The sequence below is a fragment of the Cnephaeus nilssonii genome, assembly GCF_951640355.1.
Source record: "Cnephaeus nilssonii genome assembly, chromosome: 20".
NCBI classification, from domain to species: domain Eukaryota; kingdom Metazoa; phylum Chordata; class Mammalia; order Chiroptera; family Vespertilionidae; genus Cnephaeus; species Cnephaeus nilssonii.
Genome location: NC_137091.1, coordinates 47525996 through 47548615, shown reverse-complemented (window position 1 = coordinate 47548615; position 22620 = coordinate 47525996). Strand labels below are relative to the sequence as shown.

Here is a 22620-nt window from a genome sequence, read left to right as displayed (position 1 = left end):
CATTTCAAAGAGGTTAAGGGAAGAGCTAGCAACCTCAGTGTGGAGGTCCGGAAGGACCGGTGGCAAACTTTTTGTTCTAGGTAGTGGCCGACTTTTAGTGTCGGGTGGCCACCGTAGGGGACCTTCGACCTCCCCACCATCCACCGGGTGAGGGACATCGTCTCTCAGCCCAAGAAGGGACATCCTAATCAACTTCTTTACATTATTACTTGGCAGGACCTCGTGGAAGATCCGTCCTCCTGGCTTAAGCCCTTTCTGTCCCCACGCCCCCCAGAGCCGAAAGCCATACTTGCCTTACAAGAAACGGAGAAGGTAAAGGAGAAGCAGGACCTCACCCCGCCTTCAGCACCCCTCTACCCCGTCTTGCAGGGGGGTACTGAAGAGGAATTAATCTTTCCTCCACCATACCAGCCCCCTAGTAGCTCACAAGGGGGGCAGTCCTCCACCGCCGGGAGAGGCAGGCGCAGCTCCGGCGGCAGAGAGGGGAGGAGGGGCTCCGGCGGCAAAGAGGGGAGGAGGAGTTCCGGCAGCAGAAAGGGGAGGGGTTCCGGTTCCTTCGGGGAGGCCGTCCCTCACCAGACAAAGGGCTCAGAGGGAATTGTTTATCTCGGCCGCCAACTCCACGGTAAAGGCTCTGCCTTTACGAGCGGCAGGGCCCCCAGATGCGAAGGGAAATCAGCCCTTTCACTATTGGCCCTTCACCACTAGTGACCTGTACAACTGGAAGGCTCAGAATCCTAAGTTCTCCGAGAAGGCGGCAGGGCTTATTGACTTGTTAGACTCTGTCCTTTTCACCCATCAGCCGACTTGGGACGACTGTCAGCAGCTTTTGCAGGTCCTATTCACCACCGAGGAGAGGAAGAGGATCCTCAACGAAGCCCCGAAATTAGTTCCGGGCGTGGATGGAAATCCCACCACCAACGCAGCCCTAATAGATGCTTCCTTTCCCCTGACTAGGCCTGAATGGGATTTCAACATGGCAGAAGGTAAGGAGAGGCTCCGGTCTACCGCCAGACTCTAATGGGGGGTCTCCGCATGGCTGCTAGGAAGCCGACTAATCTGGCCAAGATAGGGAATGTTCAACAGGAAAGAGATGAGTCCCCGGCTGCCTTTCTGGAGCGGATCATGGAGGCATTCCGTACCTACACCCCCATGGATCCAGAGGCTCCCAATAACAGGGCGGCTGTGGTCATGGCCTTTGTAAACCAATCGGCCACAGACATTAGAAGGAAACTGCAGAAAGTAGATAGACTAGGGGAGAAGAGTTTAAAGGACCTGCTGGAGGTAGCTGAGAAGGTGTAAAATAACAGAGAGCCCCCGGAAGAAAGGCAGGCTCACGTTGCGGCGGCTGCTAGCAGCAAACAAACCCGAGACCTAGCTAAGATCCTGCTCGCCACCACCGTGGACTCTCCCGAGGTACGGAACCGCCGACTCGCCGGCAGCCAGGAAGACGGTAAGGGGACCGCCCGGGGCGGGAGGCGGAAGCTGCAGAAAGATCAGTGTGCTTACTGTAGGGAGATAGGGCACTGGAAACAAGAGTGTCCGAAGAGGGCCAGCAAAAAGGGTGGCGGAGCGGATCGAGTAAAGGTTCTGGAGCTGGATGAACTGAGTGATTAGGGGAGTCGGGGTTCGGACCCCCACCCCGAGCCCAGGGTAACTCTTAGAGTGGAGGGGACCCCTATTGACTTCCTTGTCGACACTGGAGCGCAACACTCGGTCCTCCATACGCCTCAAGGAAAATTAGCAAATAAGAAGTCTTGGGTGCAAGGGGCAACTGGTATGAGCCAGTACTCATGGACTACCCGAAGAACGGTGGATTTAGGGACGGGACGGGTATCCCACTCTTTTATGGTAATTCCGGAATGCCCCTACCCCCTGTTAGGACGAGACTTGCTCACTAAGATCGGAGCTCAGATAACTTTCAGACACGGGGGGACCTCAGGTTACTGATGGCGAGGGCCACCCCATTCAGGTCCTGACCATGAGGCTGGAGGATGAGTACCGGCTTCACCAAAAAGCCTCTCCAGAAGAGGACAGCATGGACGAATGGCTGCAGGAGTTCCCCACGGCTTGGGCAGAAACAGGGGGAGTGGGGCTCGCCGCCCACAGGGCCCCAGTCCTGGGAGAGTTAAAACCAGGGGAAGGCCCGGTAAGAATCAAACAGTACCCCTTGCCTCAGGAGGCCCGGAAGGGAATTCAGCCAAACATTCGGAGACTGAGGGGCCTAGGGGTGCTGGTCCCCTGCCAGTCTGCCTGGAACACCCCACTCCTGCCAGTCAAGAAGCCTCACGCGAATGACTACCGGCCGGTACAGGACCTCCGGGAAGTAAATAAAAGAGTTATGGACATACCCCCAATGGTCCCCAACCCATACACTCTCTTAAGCTCTCTGGCGCCCTCCCGTGTCTGGTATACTGTGTTAGATTGGAAGGATGCCTTTTTCAGTTTGCCGCTGGCACCCCGCAGTCAACCCCTGTTCGCCTTCGAGTGGCATGACCCGGAAGAGGGCTGCAGCGGACAACTGACGTGGACCCGGCTGCCTCAGGGGTTCAAGAACTCGCCCACCATCTTCGACGAGGCCCTGCACGAGGACCTGGGTGAGTACCGGAGAACACACCCCTTCCTCACTCTCCTTCAGTATGTGGACGATATCCTGATTGCAGCGGACACGGCTGAGGACTGCAAGCAGGGGACAAGGGACCCGCTGGCCTCCCTGGGGGCCCTTGGGTACCGGGCTTCTGCGAAGAAGGCCCAGATATGCAGAAAAAGGGTGAGTTACCTGGGATACATCCTGGAGGGTGGACAGTGGCGGCTGTCAGATGCCAGAAAAGAGACTGTTTTGAAAATCCCAACCCCCGCCTCCCGAAGGGAAGTAAGGGAATTCCTAGGATCGGCTGGCTATTGCCGCCTCTGGATACCAGGTTTTTCGAAGATTGCCAGGCCCCTATACGAGGCAACCAAGGAGGGAAAGGCATTTGAATGGACTGAGAGAGAGGAGACAGCCTTTAAGCAGTTAAAGAAAGCCCTCCTAAGCGCTCCGGCCCTGGGCCTGCCAGATATAATGAAGCCATTCCATCTCTTCGTAGATGAACACTAAGGAATAGCGAAAGGGGTCCTGACTCAAACCCTAGGCCCCTGGAGCCGCCCAGTGGCTTATTTGTCCAAGAAGTTAGACCCTGTAGCTGCCGGCTGGCCACTGTGCCTAAGGATTATTGCGGCAACTGTGCTTTTAGTCAAAGACGCTGACAAGCTGACCCTGGGGCAGGAAGTCTGGATCACCACCCCACACGCCATTGAGGGAGTCCTGAGGCAGCCTCCTGACAGATGGATGAGCAACGCACGTATAACCCACCACCAGAGTCTCCTCAACCCTCCCAGAGTGTGGTTTCTTCCCAGTGCGGCCCTCAATCCTGCCACCTTGCTGCCCGACCCCGACCTAGATGCCCCCCTACATGACTGTGCAGGGATCCTGGAACAAGTGCATGGGCTCCAGAAGGACCTGACCGACCAGCCCCTTCCTGATGCAGACGTCACCTGGTTCACGGACAGAAGCAGCTTCGTACGGGACGGAAGCAGGTATGCGGGTGCAGCTGTGGTCACTGAGACGGACACTGTGTGGGCAGAGGCCCTGCCCTCCGGGACATCAGCCCAGAGAGCAGAGCTTGTGGCCCTCACCAAGGCCCTGACACTGGGAGTTGGCAGGCGGCTCAACATCTACACAGACAGCCGTTATGCATTCGCCACCGCTCATGTTCATGGGGCAATCTACCATGAAAGAGGGTTACTGACAGCAGAGGGGCGGACTATAAAGAATAAACAGGAGATACTTGACTTGCTCTCGGCCTTATGGCTCCCCGCCAAATTGGCCATCATACACTGCCAAGGGCACCAGAAGGCTGACGACCCAGTGGCAAGAGGAAACCGCAGGGCCGACCAGACAGCCAAGGCGGTAGCCCTTTCTCCGATCCCCACCATGGCCCTACAGCTCCCAGACCCAGGGGACCCAGTTCTGCCAGTTCAGCCAGGGTATCCCCTGGAGGAGTTACAGCGCATTAGGAAGCTTCCCCAAGCACAGGAGGAGAAGGGGTGGTGGTATACACCGCAAGGGGAGCTCATGCTGCCAGACCAGCTTGGAGTCTCCATGATAAATCACATGCACCGGTCCACTCACCTGGGGGCACGCAAATTAAAGGACTTAATCCGACACGCCAAAATTAAGATCCACCAGCAGGACATTAAAATAGAGTAGGTTGTATCTGCCTGCAAGACCTGTCAACTCACAAATGCGAGAACCGGACCGAGTGAAAAAGGAACCCGGCTCAGAGGAACCAAGCCTGGAGCACAACGGGAGGTCAACTTCACTGAGGTTAAACCAGGAAAGTATGGCTATAAATATCTTCTAGTATTTGTAGACACCTTCTCCGGATGGGTAGAAGCATACCCAGCTAAGCATGAAACAGCTCACACGGTGGCTAAGAAGCTGCTGGAAGACATCTTGCCCAGGTACGGTTTTCCCGCTGAGATAGGGTCGGACAATGGACCAGCCTTTGTCTCGCAGGTAACGCAGGCAGTGGCCAAGGCCAATGGGGCAAACTGGAAGTTGCATTGCGCTTATAGGCCCCAAAGCTCAGGGCAGGTAGAGAGGATGAATAGAACTCTAAAAGAGACCCTTACCAAACTGACCATGGAGACTGGCGGGGACTGGGTGGCTCTCTTTCCATATGCCCTTTACCAGGTTAGGAACTCCCCCTACACCCTGGGTTTTACTCCTTATGAGATCATGTTCGGCCGGCCACCCCCTATGATCCCCAACCTTAAAGCTGCAAGGCTAACCCTCCAGACAGTAACAGGGCAGGGGACTGGCATAGGCCACGTGCACCCCCCCCCCCCCACAGTCGCATCTCTGTAATGAGGTCCGTACTGTTCCCAATAAGACAGTGTATCTAGCCGAAACCGGTATGGCTCAGTGGATAGAGCGTCGGTCTGTGGACTGAAAGGTCCCAGGTTCGATTCCGGTCAAGGGCATGTACATTGGTTGCGGGCATATTTCCGGTAGGGGGTGTGCAGGAGGCAGCTGGTCGATGTTTCTCTCTCATCGATGTTTCTAGCTCTCTGTCCCTCTCCTTTCCTCTCTGTAAAAAATCAATAAAATATATTTAAAAAAAAAAAAAAAAGACAGTGTATCTACTTCCCCCTGAGAATACCTGGTGGGCCTGTTCCAGTGGCCTCGCTCCCTGCATCCACTCAACAGTCCTCAACTCCCCGAGGGAAGGCTTTTGCATACTCGTCCAGTTGATCCCCAGGCTCGTATATCATACGGGGGACGAGATACTTAACAGGTTTGGCTCTGCCAATCCCAGAAGCAAGAGAGAGCCTATTGCCGCCCTGACTATGGCTGCGCTCTTGGGGCTCGGGTTGGCAGGAGCAGGAACTGGGATATCTTCACTCGTCATCCAGGACAAGAATTATGGAATCCTGAGGGCAGCCATAGACTTAGATATAGAAAGAATCGAGAAATCAATCTCTCATCTACAGGAGTCGCTCACTTCCCTATCGGAGGTGGTACTACAAAATAGAAGGGGATTAGACTTATTGTTCATGCAGCAAGGGGGCCTTTGTGCGGCTTTGGGAGAGGAATGTTGCTTCTATGGCGATCACTCCGGGGTCGTAAGAGAGTCTATGGCCCTCTTAAGAGAAGGATTGCAGAAGCGAAGGTTAGAGAGATCACAGTCCTGGTATGAATCTCTATTCAACTGGTCCCCCTGGTTAACCACTTTTCTCTCTGCCCTTGTTGGGCCCCTTATAATCCTACTCCTGCTGCTGACCTTCGGCCCCAACATCATCAATAGATTAGTTCAGTTCATCAAGGAATGAGTAGGGGTCATGCAGACGATGGTGCTACACACTCGGCATAAGCCTCTACCAACGGAAGAAGAGATGGGGGTGCCAACTGACCCATGACTGGGCCTGTAAGTCTCATGACAAAGGGGGGAATGATAGAACCAAATTAATTTGATCCCATGAAGTCCTTTCTCTGTTGCTTTTGTTCTGTACCCGCCGTGCTGCCCCTCCCTGGAAACTGCGAGAATGTAACAGTTGCACATACCTGCCAATAGGAATGTAGAGAGGTGGACTCAGTCCACTTTAGGCAAACTGCCCAGTGTGCCCCTGTGTAACTGGACCCCTCATGCTGCCCCTGACCAATCACGGGGGCCATAAACGCTCTCCCTGCCCACTGCTTTGGACCCCCTGTAAAGCCTTTGTTCTGGCAAGAAAATACCTCTTTTTCCCGGGTGATTGCTGGAGATGAGAGCTCGTGCTAGCACAAATAAAGGTTCTTGCAGTTACAGCGGGCCTTGGCTCCTTCCTGGTGGGTTTTTGGGGATTCTGAACACTGGGCATAACATACTGATAAAGCACCTCCCTATACATCTGCCAGACTATCTCCTGGAAAGCAAACAAACTAAATTTTAAAGACAGCCCTCATATCAACTTCAGCAGAGCCCAAGGCCCCTGTAATGCTTGTCCTTAGCAACAGGCACCGCTGGAAAGCAGAAGCCACACTCTCTTCCCTGCCCTGTAATAACTAGCAATACTTAGCCCTTTCCCATCTTGGAAAGTAAAATAAACTTCCTCTCTGCATGTCTTCTCTTTGCTGTGAATTCTTCCAAAAACCTCATCACTTGCCTAACACTAACAGTATTCATTTATTCTAAGGAGTTCAGTGGGTGAAAGTGAGAAAAATAACATTGTAGAGCCAAAATAATATTCCCTTCTTCTTTTCTAGGTTCTTTGGTTGCCCATAATTAAATTGATAGAATATAGATTAACAGGGGAAATACAACCCAAAAGTTATTAACATGTATACCTCCATATACATGGAAATGACTCCTAAAGAGTAAGTAGCCAAAAGAGCAAACACCTTCACCTGAAAAACCACCTTCACCTACAGTCAAAAAATCTTGTTTGGAGAGTCAGGTACTGTAGAAAGTTAGGAAAAGCACAGTAAGGAACTCCGTTGTGGCCGATTGTGCTGTGTACTGCAGTGAGGGCTATATCCAAAAGGACTCTGTTCCAACTGAAAGATCCAAGTTGCAGACACAGGAGGCTGGGAAGGAGGATGTGGGTCCAGAACATGATGCAGGCTGCAGGGAAAACATGGTAAGAGCCATTGTCTCATTCAGCCAGTAGGGATACACAGCACAGAATCACATGGCAGAGGGTCCTATGAATGAATAAGAGGTGAGCACCCGTCCAATGAGACCAGGATCATGTAGGACTCCAGCATCACTTCCGAATATTAGGTCCCAGAATTCATGTCCAATTGTATCCACTCCTACAGGGTGAAAGTCACTGCCACATAGGTATACCTTTTGAAGGGTCAAACTGCGGCGTTAAATTCATCACAGTGGATGTGGTCACAGCATGACACCCAACATGGGGACGCAGGTGGAGAGGCCCAGGCCAAATTACCGAGGTCTACTGTGTGTCAGATTCTGCTGGGATCAAAGGGGAGGCAGACAAATTACAGCTCACACTGAAAGAAGTTTCCCCTGGAGAAACCACTGCAGCTGAGAAATGATGGGATTGCCCTGAAAACAGGGAGGTCAAAGGTACATGCTCTGAGATGTAAAGGGAATGGGAGGAAACATGTAACTGCAACCATGGAAACAGGAGCAGCAGCTGAGCCTCCCTGGTCCTCATGCTGCACCTGCTCCAGTGAGGGCTGCACATCAGTGGTAGAGACTGTGTCTGACGCTGGAGAAAATAATGGTTAAAATCCAGCCCCTTGAATCTGACACTTGTCTGTGGTGTAAACTTGGGGAGCTGACTTCATTTTCCTGATAGTGAATTTTTTCACGGTGGAATCCTGGCAGCAAATACTCAGCTTGTTACTTTTATTGATCTTGGAAGGTCAAAGTAAGCGCCATCAATAATCTGCTTGTCACATTCAGCCAACTGAGATCCAGGGAGTTCCAATGATTCTGCTGGAGATACCCAGGTGGGCATAACACAATGAGACCTGAGTGCCCATAGCACCTGCTTCCCTGCAGCAGAGTCACTGGCTTCTTATAGGTCCCATTTCTTACTAAATATACCCAAAGACAAAGGTGATTGGTGGGCATTGGCAAAGTGAGAAGTGCTTGGCCTGGGAAATGCAGGGAGAGTCTGGAGTTTTCTGGTTGGGAGAAACATCAATGAGTGAGAATCATTTATCAGTTGCCTCCTGCATGGCCCACACTGGATCTAGCTAAGGGCCCAGGCATGTACCCTGACTGGGAATCCAACCATGACCTCCTGGTTCGTAAGTTGAAACTCAATAACTGAGCCATGCCAGATAGCAAAAATTTTTTTTTTTGGAAAGAGAAAAAGGGAGAGGGAGAGAAACAAGATACAAGAGTGCCACATTGACCCGTGGCTTTCTTTTTTTTTTTTAATTTTTTTTAAAAAAATATATTTTATTGATTTTTTACAGAGAGGAAGAGAGAGGGATAGAGAGTTAGAAACATCGATGAGAGAGAAACATCAATCAGCTGCCTCTTGCACACCCCCCACTGGGGATGTGCCCGCAACCAAGGTACATGCCCTTGACCGGAATCGAACCCGGGACCCTTGAGTCCGCAGGCTGACGCTCTATCCACTGAGCCAAACCGGTTTCGGCGACCCGTGGCTTTCTGCACACCCAATTCCCGGGAGCTAGCCCACAACCCAGGCAGAAGTACAAAAATCCAACTGGTAACCCTTCAATGCATGGGATCACACCCAAGCAATTGAGCCACAACATCCATGATGGTACATTCATTTTAGATAACAAAATGCTAATCTTTGCAAATTTAAACATTCAAATACACAAGGGCCTAGATTATGTATGGAACTTTTGACGAATTTAAATGAAAGTTATCCTAGCCATAACCGGTTTGGCTCTGTGGATAGAGTCCACCTGTGGACTCAAGGGTCCCAGGTTTGATTCAGGTCAAGGGCATGTTCCTTGGTTGCGGGCACATCCCCAGTAGGGGGTGTGCAGGAGGCAGCTGACTGATGTTTCTCTCTCATCAATGTTTCTAACTCTATCTCCCTCTCCCTTCCTCTCTGTAAAAAAGTCAATAAAAGCCGAAACTGGTTTGACTCAGTGGATAGAGCGTCGGCCTGCGGACTCAAGGGTCCGGGGTTCGATTCCGGTCAAGGGCATGTACCTTTGTTGCGGGCACATCCCCAGTGGGGGGTGTGCAGGAGGCGGCTGATCGATGTTTCTCTCTCATTGATGTTTCTGGCTTTCTATCCCTCTCCCTTCCTCTCTGTAAAAAATCAATAATGTGTATATATATATATATATATATATATATATATATATATATATAAAATCAATAAAACATATTTTTTTAAAAAAGAAACTTATGCTATCTCATAGAGGGAGTATGGTAATAGACCCCCACGCCATCGCCCTTAGCAGCACCCACAGCCAATAAGGGAATATGCTAATTGACTGTCCCACCCTCAAAGATAGTGGTGCCCACAGTCAATGAGGAGGGAATATGCTAACTGACTGCCCTGCCTTCAAAGATGGCAGTGCCCGCAGCCAATAAGAAAATATGGACGAAACCGGTTTGGCTCAGTGGATAGAGCGTCGGCCTGCGGACTGAAAGGTCTCAGGTTCGATTCTGGCCAAGGGCATGTACCTTGGTTGCGGGCACATCCCCAGTGGGGGGTGTGCAGGAGGCAGTTGATCAATGTTTCTCTCTCATCGATGTTTCTAGCTCTCTATCCCTCTCTCTTCCTCTCTGTGGAAAAATAAATGAAATATATTAACCTTTTGCACTTGAATGTCGAGTGTGACTCGACACGGTTAGCATCGGTAGCAGCTTGAGAAAAAAACGAGTGCAAAGGGTTAAAGAAAATATGGTAATTTACTGCCACACCCTCAAAGTTGGCTGCAACCACAGCCCCAAGATGGTGGTGCCCAGTACCCTTAGTCCCTTAGCCGCCCAAGGCTGGGCCAAGGATCAGGTAATCAGGGCCAGCCGAGGCTTGCGCTGCCGGCAATGGCAGCAGCAGAAATGTGATGGAGCGTCGCCTTGCCCTCATTGCTGGGTCACCTCTCACCCCTTAGGGCTCCGACTGTGAGAGAGGGCAGGTCGGGCTGAGGCACAACCCTCCAGTCCATGAATTTTCATGCACCAGGCCTCTAGTATCCATATAAAGAATTATGCAAAAACTAGAGTTCCAATGTATGAAATTTGTGCAAGGGGCTTGGCCCTTACAGCCCCTAGCAACCTTGGCTTTTTACAGAGGGTTGGGTAGACAGTCATTCTGCTGCTCAGTCTAATAAGCATATAAACTCTATTATATAGGATGTTCGTACCAGCTTTCTTAGAAATAACCAAATATTCATAAAAATGGATAAACTATTGGTGATATATTCAAAGGTAAGAAAATTTATTTAAAAAAAAGAAAGCCAAAACCGGTTTGGCTCAGTGGATAGAGCGTCGGCCTGCAGACTCAAGGGTCCCAGGTTCGATTCCGGTCAAGGGCATGTACCTTGGTTGCGGGCACATCCCCAGTAGGGGGTGTACAAGAGGCAGCTGATCGATGTTTCTCTCTCATCGATGTTTCTAACTTTCTATCCCTCTCTCTTCCTCTCTGTGAAAAATCAATAAAATATATTAAAAAAAAAAAGATGGGTTACAAATATGTCTTTACTAAATCTCCAAATATTTATGAAATATAAGTTAGAGTAGAAAAATACTTAGAAAATGCAAAGTCATCTGTTAAAATGGGATGTAAAGCAATGGTTACTTAGAAAGCTGTGAACAGGGATAGACTTAAAAATGTCATGAAGCAAATGCACAGTGATAGACAAGGTAAGTATTATGAGTATAATGATGGTTTTAATTTCAAGCAAACATCAAGATTTATGAAATTGTATACTAAACACATCTATTTTACTCATTATAGGTTTCAAAAATGGTTCCAGATTAAAAAGTGTGTATGTTCCACTATATTGGAAAAATAGGTTTGGCAAATCTATATGGAATACACCTTCTTATGCCTGTGGGCAACTGTCTTGCCTGAACGACAGAAAATGTAACAAACAAGGAAGAACTTTCACCAAACCAACAAGAATTCTGGCTGAATCACAAAAGCCACATCCATGGACTACAGACACCCTTGGCCTTCATCTTTGTTTTTCTGCCACCGCACCAATGGCTCTGAGGTGAACATCTGAGAAGCTTCAGAAATCAACAAAACCTCTTGGTGATAATCAATGACAATGATTGTGTCCACAGAAGTTAAACATGACTCAGATCTTCAAGTCTGTGTAAACAATGCTCCTGTACACTTTTGCTCAGAAACATTTCTGGATGCACATTTATATGAGGAACATTCCATCTAATGGGCTACAGTCCCCTCCAAAACCCATTAGGCCAGTGTTTTTATAGTGAGAATGTTTCCCCTAACTGCAATGGTCCTCCAACCATGACCATCGCCCATGCAATTGAAGGCAATAGGGCACATGGCCCTCTGCAAGACATGGAAAGAGATAGCTTTCAAATATATTGGCATCACGTGAAAACAAGAAAAATATTCACGCAGCTCGAAGATATACTTGAGGTTGTCACAGCTACCCCATCTTTGGAGTGATGGCTTTGCCTCAAAGCTTCCATCTTCACATGAGGAAAAGAGAGTCCACAATCCACAGTGTTTATTAGGAAAAAGTGGGCAGCCATGAAAATTAGGCAAAAAGTGCTAAGTTAATTTGTACACCACACTGTTCAGTCAAGGTCAAAGAATGTTTGAGGCCCCATGAAAGGTTTTCACCTCATCATGTTTGGAGAGCTCAGACCTCCTTATAAGCTAACCCACAAAGTAAATAGAACATCCAAGATGAAAGAACACTTAGGAAAAAGCCTTCATTATTTCACAAACCAGAGAGACACGAGATTGGCATTTCTACCATTAATGTCTTCGGCACGCAATAAATTCATCACTGGCATCTAGGGAATGTGTGTCTCTAAAAATGACAGTTCCTCTGCAATGTTATCTTTTGTGGGGCTAACACTAATCAGTCCAATAAGTTAGACAACAGAGTTAGCTTACTTGGGCACAAGAGGATGGTGATTGATGCCGTTGGTAGGATCGTATAGGTGGTACAAATGAAATATCTTAAGTAACAGATATGCAGTGACATAGATCTGGAAACACATCTAAGTATTTTGGAAAGTGAAACATAGCTACATATGGTTCCAACATAAAAAAAAACACACACACAAAAAAAACACCCAATAAAAACACTTAAGGGGATTTTATGGAGATTTTATATCATGTAGGTATTTAAATGTATGAGATTCATTTAAATGTATGAGATTCATTAGCGGTAAAAGACTTCCCACATTCACGGCATTTATAATGGTTTGTGCCAATGTGTACTTGCTGATGACCAGAAAGGAGAGTGCTATGGATAAAAGAGTTCCCACATTCACTGCATTTATAAGGCTTTTCTGCAGTGTGAATTCTGTGATGAAGATGAAGGTCACGGCTCCTGCGAAAAGATTTCCCACATTCACTGCACTCATAAGGCCTTTTTCCAGTGTGCAATCTCTGATGATATCGAAGGGAAGTGTTCCTGGTAAAAGATTTCCCACAATCACTGCACTTATAAGGCTTTTCACCAGTGTGAACTCTCTGATGACAATGAAGTTCACTGCTAGTGGTAAAAGATTTTTCACATTCCCTGCATTTATAAGGCTTTTCTCCAGTGTGAATTCTCTGATGATGTTCATGAAGGTGAGACTTCGTGTTAAAAGATTTCCCACATTCACTGCATTGATAAGGCTTTTCTCCAGTGTGCAATCTCTGATGACAACGAAGAGCAGTGCTCCTGGTAAAAGACTCCCCACATTCACTACACTTATAAGGCTTTTCTCCAGTGTGAACTCTCTGATGAATCTGAAGCGCCGTGTTGGTGGATAAAGATTTCCCACATTCACTGCATTTATAAGGTTTTTCTCCAGTGTGAACTCGCTGATGACGATAAAGAACAGTGCTACTGATAAAAGATTTCCCACATTCATTGCACATGTAAGGCCTTTCTCCAGTGTGCACTCTCTGATGAATCTGAAGGGCAGTGTTGGTAGATAAACATTTCCCACATTCATTGCATTTATAAGGCTTTTCTCCAGTATGAACCCTCTGGTGAACACGAAGGTTGGTGCACCTGTGAAAACATTTCCCACATTCACTGCATTTATAAGGCTTTTCTCCAGTGTGAACTCGCTGATGACGATAAAGAACATTCCTACTGAAAAAAGATTTCCCACATTGACTGCACACGTAAGGCCTTTCTCCAGTGTGCAATCTCTGATGACCTCGAAGGGCACTGTTGGTGGATAAAGATTTCCCACATTCATTGCATTTATAAGGGTTTGCTCCAGTGTGAACTCGCTGATGACGGGAAAGGGCAGAGCTACTGATAAAAGATTTCGCACATTCACTGCACACGTAAGGCCTTTCTCCAGTGTGCAATCTCTGATGACCTCGAAGAGCAGTGCTGGTGGTTAAAGATTTCCCACATTCACTGCATTTATAAGGCTTTTCTCCAGTGTGAATTCTGTGATGAAGACGAAGGTCAGCGCTCCTGGGGAAAGATTTTCCACATTCACTGCAGTTATAAGGCTTTTCTCTGGTGTGAACTCTCTGGTGACAATGAAGTTCACTGATACTGGTAAAACACTTTTCACATTCCCTGCATTTATAAGGCTTTTCTCTAGTGTGAATTCTCTGATGATGTTCATGAAGGTTAGATGTCCTGGTAAAATATTTCCCACATTCACTGCATTGATAAGGCTTTTCTCCAGTGTGAACTCTCTGATGACGATGAAGGTCACTACTCCAGGTAAAAGATTTCCCACATTCGTGGCACTCATAAGGCCTTTCTCCAGTGTGCAATCTCTGATGACCTCGAAGGGCAGTGCTCCTGAGAAAAGATTTCCCACATTCACTGCATTTAAAAGGCTTTTCTCCACTGTGGCTGTGTTGGTTGGGCGTTATCCCATGCACCAAAAGGTTGTCGATTACATTCTTGGTAAGGGCAAATGCTGGGTTTGCAGGTTCCATCCCTAGTAGAGGGCATACAGGAGGCAGGCAATCAATATTTTGCTCTCACCTCCATGTTGCTCACTATCCCTCTCCCTCTTTTTCTAAAAAATCAAATTCCAAAATATTAAAAACCAAAAAAAAGCATAGTTCAAATTAGCTAGAAGCTTTCATTAGAGAAAAGAAAAAAAGATATTATCCCTGACACTGAACCACAAGGTAACAGATGTTGGCAGATATGTGACTCTATATAAAGAAAAATGTGAAGATCTCAGTGTGAGCTTCTAAAATTAAAAACAAATTCAGAGCTCTGGCCCAGTGGCTCACTCTGTGAAAGTGTGGTCCCAATACCCTGAGGTTGTGGATTTGATCTCCCATCAGGACATACACAGGGGACAGCCAATGAATGCACAGATTGGTGGAATAACAAATCAATGTTTTCCTCTCTATTTCTGTCTATCTGTCTCACTTCCATTCTCTAAAATTAATACAGAAAAATTTTAAAGAAAAAATAATTTTGGAAAGGTTACAAGCAATAAATGTCAACACACAAACATCAGTTTCACTTCTACACATTAACAATAAATTCTTTGATAGAGAAATGAAGAAAGTAGTCAAGTTTGCAATAGAATTAACAATGAACTACTCGGGAATAAATTCTACCAAAATGGTGAAAGGTCTATACATTGAACTCAAGACAGTGATGAAAAAATGGAAGAAAACACAAACAAATGGAAAGACATCTGTGCTTTAGAATCTGAAATGTAATACCCTTATAATGTATATACTACCCAAAGCCATCTACAGATTAAATGCAATCCTGATGACAATGACAATGGTATTTTACAAAGAAATAAAAATAGAATCTTGAAATATATGGAACCAAAAGACCTGGAATAGCAAAAGTAAACTTGAGCAAGAACTAACCTGGTGGCATCAAACTTCCTGACTTCATTCTATTACAAAGCCAAAGCAACCAAATAGTGTGTTACTGGAATAAACACAGAAACACAGACCAACAGAACAGAACAGAGAAGACAGAAAAAAACCCAGGCACATACATTCAAGTATCCTTTGACAAAAACCAGAATACACACAAGAAAGAAAAGATAGGTTTTTTCACTGAATGGTGCTGGTAAAAGTGCATATTCACAGGTAACACAACAAAACTGGACACCACGGATAAAAATGAACTCAAACTGCATAAAATAATTAAATGACAATACCAAAACTTAACAATACTTCAAGACAACCCAGAGAAAAAGCTTTGGACATTACCTTTGGACATTATTTTCTGGAAGCGTCACCAACCACCAGGCAAAGAGACAAAACTAAGCAGTCTGAACTACAACAAATGAAAAGGCGTCTTCACAACAAAACCCCAATTAACAAAATGAAATTAAAAGGCAGTCTACAGGATGGGAGAAAATACTTGCAAGTTATATGAACGTACTGTTTGGAGATATTGTGGATTCAGTTCAGATCTCCTCAATAAAGCAAATATTCAGATATAGTAGGAAATTCACACAAATACTTGACGTTCCAATTAAATAATAAAGACATGGTAACGCTATACAGCAGGCTAATAAAACACAACTACTCTGTGTGAAAAATACTTTATCAGTAAAGAGTGACAACCTCAGGGAAATTCAGAGACCTAAAGTGACCACAAAGGATGGTCTGAAATTAAAACTTTCTAAAAGCAGCTAATGACAGGTAGACATGTCCTCAGCTAGAATATTCACCAACAAAAGTCAATCTTGACCTTAAATAAGCCTGTCTATCATCTTCTGCATCTATGATAACATCCCTTTGGAATGTCAGTGAACTTCCCTTTTTTTGGCATTATTCAGGGCACAACAAATGCACCATAGAAAAGACTACCATTATTCTCATTGCTATTCTCATCATATTAATATTGATTATTAGCTATCCTGTACCCAACTATCATTTTACTTTTTATCCGATTCCAAAAGTAGTCCAGCTTTACTCTCATCTGTCTCCTTAATCTATCAACAATGAATTTCATGTAACCCACCTATGTCTGCTCTTTTGATTGTATTGTATCAAATAAGGTGCCAAACTGCCATTCTCTGGAGGATTATATCAATGCTTTTAGATTTTGCTTCCTAGCAACTGTTGAAAGTTTGGACCAAATAAACGCACAAAAATTATTTCCAGGTTTGAATATTTCTTAAGCACACACTGGTAAACATCATCTGAGCCTGCTGGAATGATGGCCACACTAAACTTCCTGAATGCAGGATAGCCAAAAACATTGAATTTGTAAAAACAAAATACTATACTGCCCAGCTGTGGTGGGTTAATGAATTGAGTGTCATCCCATGGCCCAAGAGGTCTCAGGTTCATGGACCAAGATTTCCCAGTTTCGATTCCCAGTCAGGGCACATGCCTGGGTAGCTGGCTCCATCCCCAGTAGGGGGCACGCAGGAGGCAGCATTCAATGATTTTCTCTCATTGTTGTTGTTTCTGTCTTTCTCTCACCCTTCTTCTCCCAGTCAATAAAAATATATTAAAAGCAAAACAAAAAATCCCCAAAATATCTGCAAAGCACAATTAAGCACATGCAAAAAGCCGAGTACCCATATGTAACAAAAAATTAATATATAGCCCTAACTGGTTTGGTTCAGTGGATAGAGTGTCAGCCTGCGGACTGAAGGGTCCCAGGTTCGATTCCGGTCAAGGGCATGTACCTTGGTTGCTGGCACCTCCCCAGTAGGAGGTGTACAGGAGGCAGTTGATCGATGTTTCTCTCTCATAGATGTTTCTCTCTCTCCCTCTCCCATCCTCTCTGTAAAAAATCAATAAAATATATATTTTTAAAAATAGGCTAGAAATGTTAAAGACAAGAGTCTTGAAGGCAGCAAGAGAAAAGAAAACTGTTACCTATGAAGGAGTTCCTATAAGGCTGACACACCTGATTTCCCATCAGAAACTCTACAGGCCAGAAAGGAATGGCATGAAATACTCAAGGTAATGGAAAGAAGGATCTGAAACCAAGATTACTATATTCAGCAAGGTTATCACTGAAAATAGATGGTCAAATAAAGAGTTTCCCAGACAAAAAAAAGGCTCAAGGACTTCATCACCACCAAGCCAGCATTACAAGAAATGCTAAAGGGATTGCTGAGAAGAAGAATCGGAGAAAGAAACCTAGCCATACAAAATTAAAATGGCTATAAATATCTCTCAGTAATAACCCTAACCCTGACTGGTTTGGCTCAGTAGATAGAGCGTCAGACTGCGGACTGAAGGGGCCCAGGTTTGATTCTAGTCAAGGGCATGTACCTTGGTTCTGGGCACTTCCCCAGTAGAGGGTGTGCAGGAGGCAGCTGATGGATGTTTCTCCTTCATCGACGTTTCTAGCTCTCTATCCCTCTCTCGTCCTCTCTATGAAAAATCAATAAAATAGCCCTGACCAGTCTGGCTCAGTGGATAGAGCGTCGGCCTGTGGACTCAAGGGTACCAGGTTCGATTCCAGTCGGGGCATGTACCTTGGTTGTGGGCACATCCCCAGTGGGGGGGGGGGGGGGTGCAGGAGGCAGCTGACAGATGTTTCTCTCTCATCGATGTTTCTAACTCTCTCTCCCTTCCTCTCTGTAAAAAAATCAATAAAATATATATATATTTTTAAAAATCAATAAAATATATTTTTTAAAAATAATAACCCTAAATAGTTTAATGCTCCAATCAAAAGGTGTAGGGTAACTGAATGCATACAAAAACATGATCGAACTATATGCTGTTTATGAGAGACCCACCTCAAAACAAAAGATACACACAGGATGACAGTGAAGGGATTGAAAAAAAGTTACCATGCAAATGGAAAACAAAAAAAAGCTGGAGTAGCAATACTCATATCCGACAAAATAGATTTTAAAAGAATCATTCTAAGCGAAATAAGCTAGTCGGAGAAAGAAATATCATATGATCTCACTCAGTTGTGGAATATAATGAACAATATAAACTGATGAACAGCCCTAACCAGTTTGGCTCAGTGGATAGAGATTCGGCCTGCGGACTGAAGAGTCTCAGGTTTGATTCAGTTCGAGGGCATGTATCTTGGTTGCAGGCACAACCTAGAAGGGAGTGTGCAAGAGGCAGCTGATCAATGATTCTCTCTCATTGATGTTTCTAACTCTCTATCCCTCTCTCTTCCTCTCTGTAAAAATCAGTAAAATATATATATATATTTTTTAAAAATATATATTTTATTGATTTTTTTTTTTTACAGAGAGGAAGGGAGAGGGATAGAGAGCTAGAAACATCAATGAGAGAGAAACATCGACCAGCTGCCTCCTGCACACCCCCTACCGGGGATGTGACCACAACCAATGTACATGCCCTTGACCGGAATCGAACCTGGGACCTTTCAGTCCGCAGACTGACACTCTATCCACTGAGACAAACCGGTCTCGGCGAAAAATCAGTAAAATATATTTTTTTAAAAACCCAAAAAACTGATGAACAAAAAATAGAGCCAGAGGGGAAAAAATATTACAGAATATAATAGAAGTAATCCTGGTGTTTGTAGATTTTTAGTATTTCCTACAACTTTTGTGATACAGTTTTGATAATATTATTATACTTAAAATGCTTTTTTTCTTGAAATATTATTGAACCCTTTGCACTCGGATGTCGAGTGTGACTCGACACAGTTAGCAGTAGAATAAAGGAATCGAGAAAAGCAAGCGAGTGCAAAGGGTTAAAAGTTTATTATTCTTGAGATATTAATGTTTATTACAGGTGACATTATTATTTTTAAGATAATTTTCCTTGAAATATTAAGGTTTGTTTCATGTTATATTTAAAATCATTTTTATTAAAAAAATAAATAAAACTGACTAGACCAGCCAGATGTGTCTCAGTGATTGAGCATCAACCTATGAACCAGGAAGGAGGTCAGGATTCAATTCCAGGGTAGGACACAGGACTGGGTTGTGGGCTCAATCTCCAGTAGGGGGCGTGCAGGAGACAGCCTGTAATGATTCTCTCTGATCAATGATGTTTCTATCTCTTCCTTCTCTCTTCCTCTCTAAAATCAATAAAAATATATTTCTAAAAAATAGGCTAGCCGAAACCGGTTTGGCTCAGTGGATAGAGCATCGGCCTGCGGACTGAAAGGTCCCAGGTTCGATTCAGGTCAAGGGCATGTACCTTGGTTGCGAGCACATCCCCAGTAGGGGCTGTGCAAGAGGCAGCTGATCGATGTTTCTAACTCTCTCATCGATGTTTCTAACTCTCTATCCCTCTCTCTTCCTCTCTGTAAAAAAAATCAATAAAATATATTTTTTAAAAAATAGGCTAAAGATGTAGAGGCAAATTTTCCAAAAACATGTACAAAAGACCAACAGAAATATAAAAAATGTTTTTCCTCACTAATCAAGGAGGAATCCCTTAGGCTCCCTGCCACAGTAACAACCACAAATATCTCCCTAGCAGTTCAGTACAAGAGGTATTATGATTGCAAAAAAATGGGCAGAGCAAACAAACCAGTCCTACTAAGAACAGCAAGGCCCCAAAAAACTGAAGGACAAGCAGTGAGGACAGAGCACATCCTGGGTAAATGGGCATGAGGATATGTAATGTCAAGTCCAGGTCACTGGTGAGAGTGAGGGTCTTACCCAGTGAGGATAGAATTTCAAAGTTCTCCAGCATCACATTCAGGTACAGCTGTCTCTGACCCTCATCAAGGAGGCTCCATTCCTCCCTGGAGAAGTACAGGGCAATGTCCTCAAAGGTCACACCAACCTGTCAGAATGGAGACAATGGGTTATTCAGGATTTTTTTTCTTCTTCTGTATTTTAGTTGTAATTCCAATTTGGTCCTGGGTAGCATCCACTTACTCCGCAGCCATTTCAAACTCCCAGAATGGAAACTATTGAAACCAAAGCTGTCTTTCTGAGAACCCACAATCCTACTCCTTACACATCTTCCCACGCTCAACCTCCTCCAGGGCTCCCCAGTTTAGTGTGGACACCAGGCCCTAATGCCACTGCAGACTGATCTCTCATCACAGTCCCATTAGTCACAGTTACTGCCCTCAGCAACAGAGGAGGGTTTGGGGCCTGGGAGGGCATGCATCTAAGCTCTGGGCCATGCCTGCAGGGCCCCAGCCTTCCTGCCAAGCTAGTCTCCCAGATCATGCCTCCAGGACAAAACCAAACCAGGGCTTAGGCTTCCCCCTTATGTCTCCACCCCAGGTCCCCAGCACCATCAGCTCACACGTCCTCTTTCTCTACATGTGCTCACCACTGTGTAATGTCTTCTTTCTTCAGACCCCACGTTCACTCCCTCAGCTCTGTCCCCTTCCTACTCCATCCCATTAAATCAACCATGAACTTGGCATGTGGTATCCCAGAGTGCTTGTACTGCAGCCTGAGGCTGAACCACCCGTCCTCTGAGGGTCTCCACAGCCCGAAAAGCCCCAATGAGTCTGTGACGTCCTCCCTGCAGCCTCTGATCTGTCCGCCAATCCTCACAGCCCACACCCTCAGGGAACCTCAGATGCCAGTCAGCCCTGTCCTCTCCGCCCTGCACTGGCTGTGCCTCAGAAGCCACAACGCTCCTCTCCCCTCCGCCTTCCTCACGGTCCTCCACGCGGACTGAGCTGCAGGACGTGACAGGCGCCCGCACCCGGGCGGTCCTGTTCGGTGTGAGGAGGCGGTGGGCGCCCGGGGGACGCGCACTCACCTCAGCCCCGCGCCTCTGGGCGGGCGCCGCCATCGGACTTTGTGCGCGGAGCCCGGGGGCAGCGGCGGGAGAAGCGGCCGCCGCGGGAATGGCGATGCCTGTCCGGGCCCTGGAGCCGGTCACCCGGGTGGGGACCCCGAGCTTCACACCCGCGCGTGTGCCGTGTGCACCCCGACTCTCGCGCCTTCTCTGTCGGGGAAGCTCCACAGAGACCCAGAGATCTGACACCGCCGCAACAGTAGCTGGGTGGAGTCAAAATGCCCGTTCTGAGGACGCCGGAAGTCCCGCCCCTTCGACTTAAGCTTCGCTGGAAACACCTTTTCTGACTCTTCATTGGCTAAGCTGTTGGTATTCCACGCAGGGTCTTCTGGGTAATGTAGTCATTGAGTCCAAGAAAGGGATCAGCGTTTTTTTTTCCACATCACTCCTGTAGGAAACACGGAGATCGCCACTGCAGGGGTATGAAATGTCACGTCCTCAGGAGAAACATCTTAAAAATGGCTAAAGAAAGTTGTCATCTTTTCCTGGTGAAGGGACTTGAGTCCATGTTGATGAAAGGAGATAATCTGGCCTGGCCAATGTCACTGAATGGTTTAGCGTTGACCAATGAACTAGGTGGTCATGGTTCAATTACCTGTCAGGTACTTGCCCATTTCAGGCTAGATCCCCAGTAGTGGGGGTGCAGGAGGCAGCAGATCAATGATTCTCTCGCATCATTGATAGTTCTCTGGCCCTCTCCCTTCTCCCTTCCTCTGTGAAATAAATTTTTTACAACCATATTTTAAAACACACAGTTTCTGTGATTCAAATATAGCACTCATAATTAAAGAGACATGCCTGCGTTAAAGGGTCTGAAAGTTTTTATCACATAGTTGACCTACTTACACCATAGTATAAGTATTTGACAAATATAACCCAAGAATGTAGGCCCAGCCTTTGTAGTGGAAAAGATGGAACTCTCTTGTTTCATTATAATTTTAACATCAATGAAAATAAATAAATTCTGACTTCCGGCCAGGCTCTCGGCACCGCTCCCTTGGCTGTGTGGGCTCCTGCTGCAGGCAGCGGCGAAGGAGCGCCCGGGACCCAGCGAAGGCTCCGAGGCATAGGGCCCGGACCCGCAGCAGCTGGCGGTCACCATGGACTTCACGGGGTTCGGGGAAAAAGCTCGTACATTGCCGAAACCACTTTGGCTCAGTGGATAGAGCGTCGGCCTGCAGACTGAGAGGTCCCGGGTTCGATTCCGGTCAAGGGCATGTGCCTTGGTTGCGGGGTGCATCCCCGGTGGAGGGTGTGCAGGAGGCAGCTGATGGATGGAGGGCGGGGCTGGAGCAAGGGGGCAGCCCTGGGTCCCTCACCTCCTCCCACAGGGACAGCCCTTCCTGGTGGAGTTCCCCCGTCATTGCTGGGGTTTGGCTGGTGACGCGGCTGTGACAGGATTCACCAGGGAGAGAAGAGACAGGAGCAGAGAGAGACGGCGGTTATTTTACTTCTTTAAAGGGAGGAAAGGGCCAGGTGTCCTTTGATGGCACAAGGCACCCCAGATAGAGGGGGGCTGTGTTTTTATTAGGGTGCTAGCTAGTAAATGGCAGCTGTAGCAAAGCATAAAGAGTGGAGGAATCTGGAATTCACACAGAATTTCCAGATCCCACAGGCTGTGCTGAGAGCTACTGACTGGCCTGCCCTTCAGCTGCACATGTTCCAGGGAGGTGTCTTTCCCAGGATCTTCACAGGCCGGTAACACATTCTCACAGTGAAGTTACAGAGAATTCCAAAGGCGGGCAGACTGGGTTTGAAACCAGAAACTTTCTGCCT

General features: G+C 46.7%; 1 protein-coding gene across 1 annotated transcript; it reads right to left on the bottom strand.

Annotated features, from left to right (window-relative positions):
* Positions 1–10779: 10779 nt before the first annotated feature.
* On the bottom strand, positions 10780–21458 carry LOC307116141 (uncharacterized protein; the record flags this gene model as incomplete). Its single annotated transcript, XM_079799817.1, has 4 exons — positions 10780–14114; positions 19737–19863; positions 20806–21047; positions 21440–21458. The coding sequence occupies 4 exons, from the start codon at positions 21456–21458 to the stop codon at positions 12346–12348; spliced, it is 2157 nt and encodes a 718-aa protein (XP_079655943.1). The 3' UTR covers positions 10780–12345.
* Between the last annotated feature and the right edge of the window lie 1162 nt (positions 21459–22620).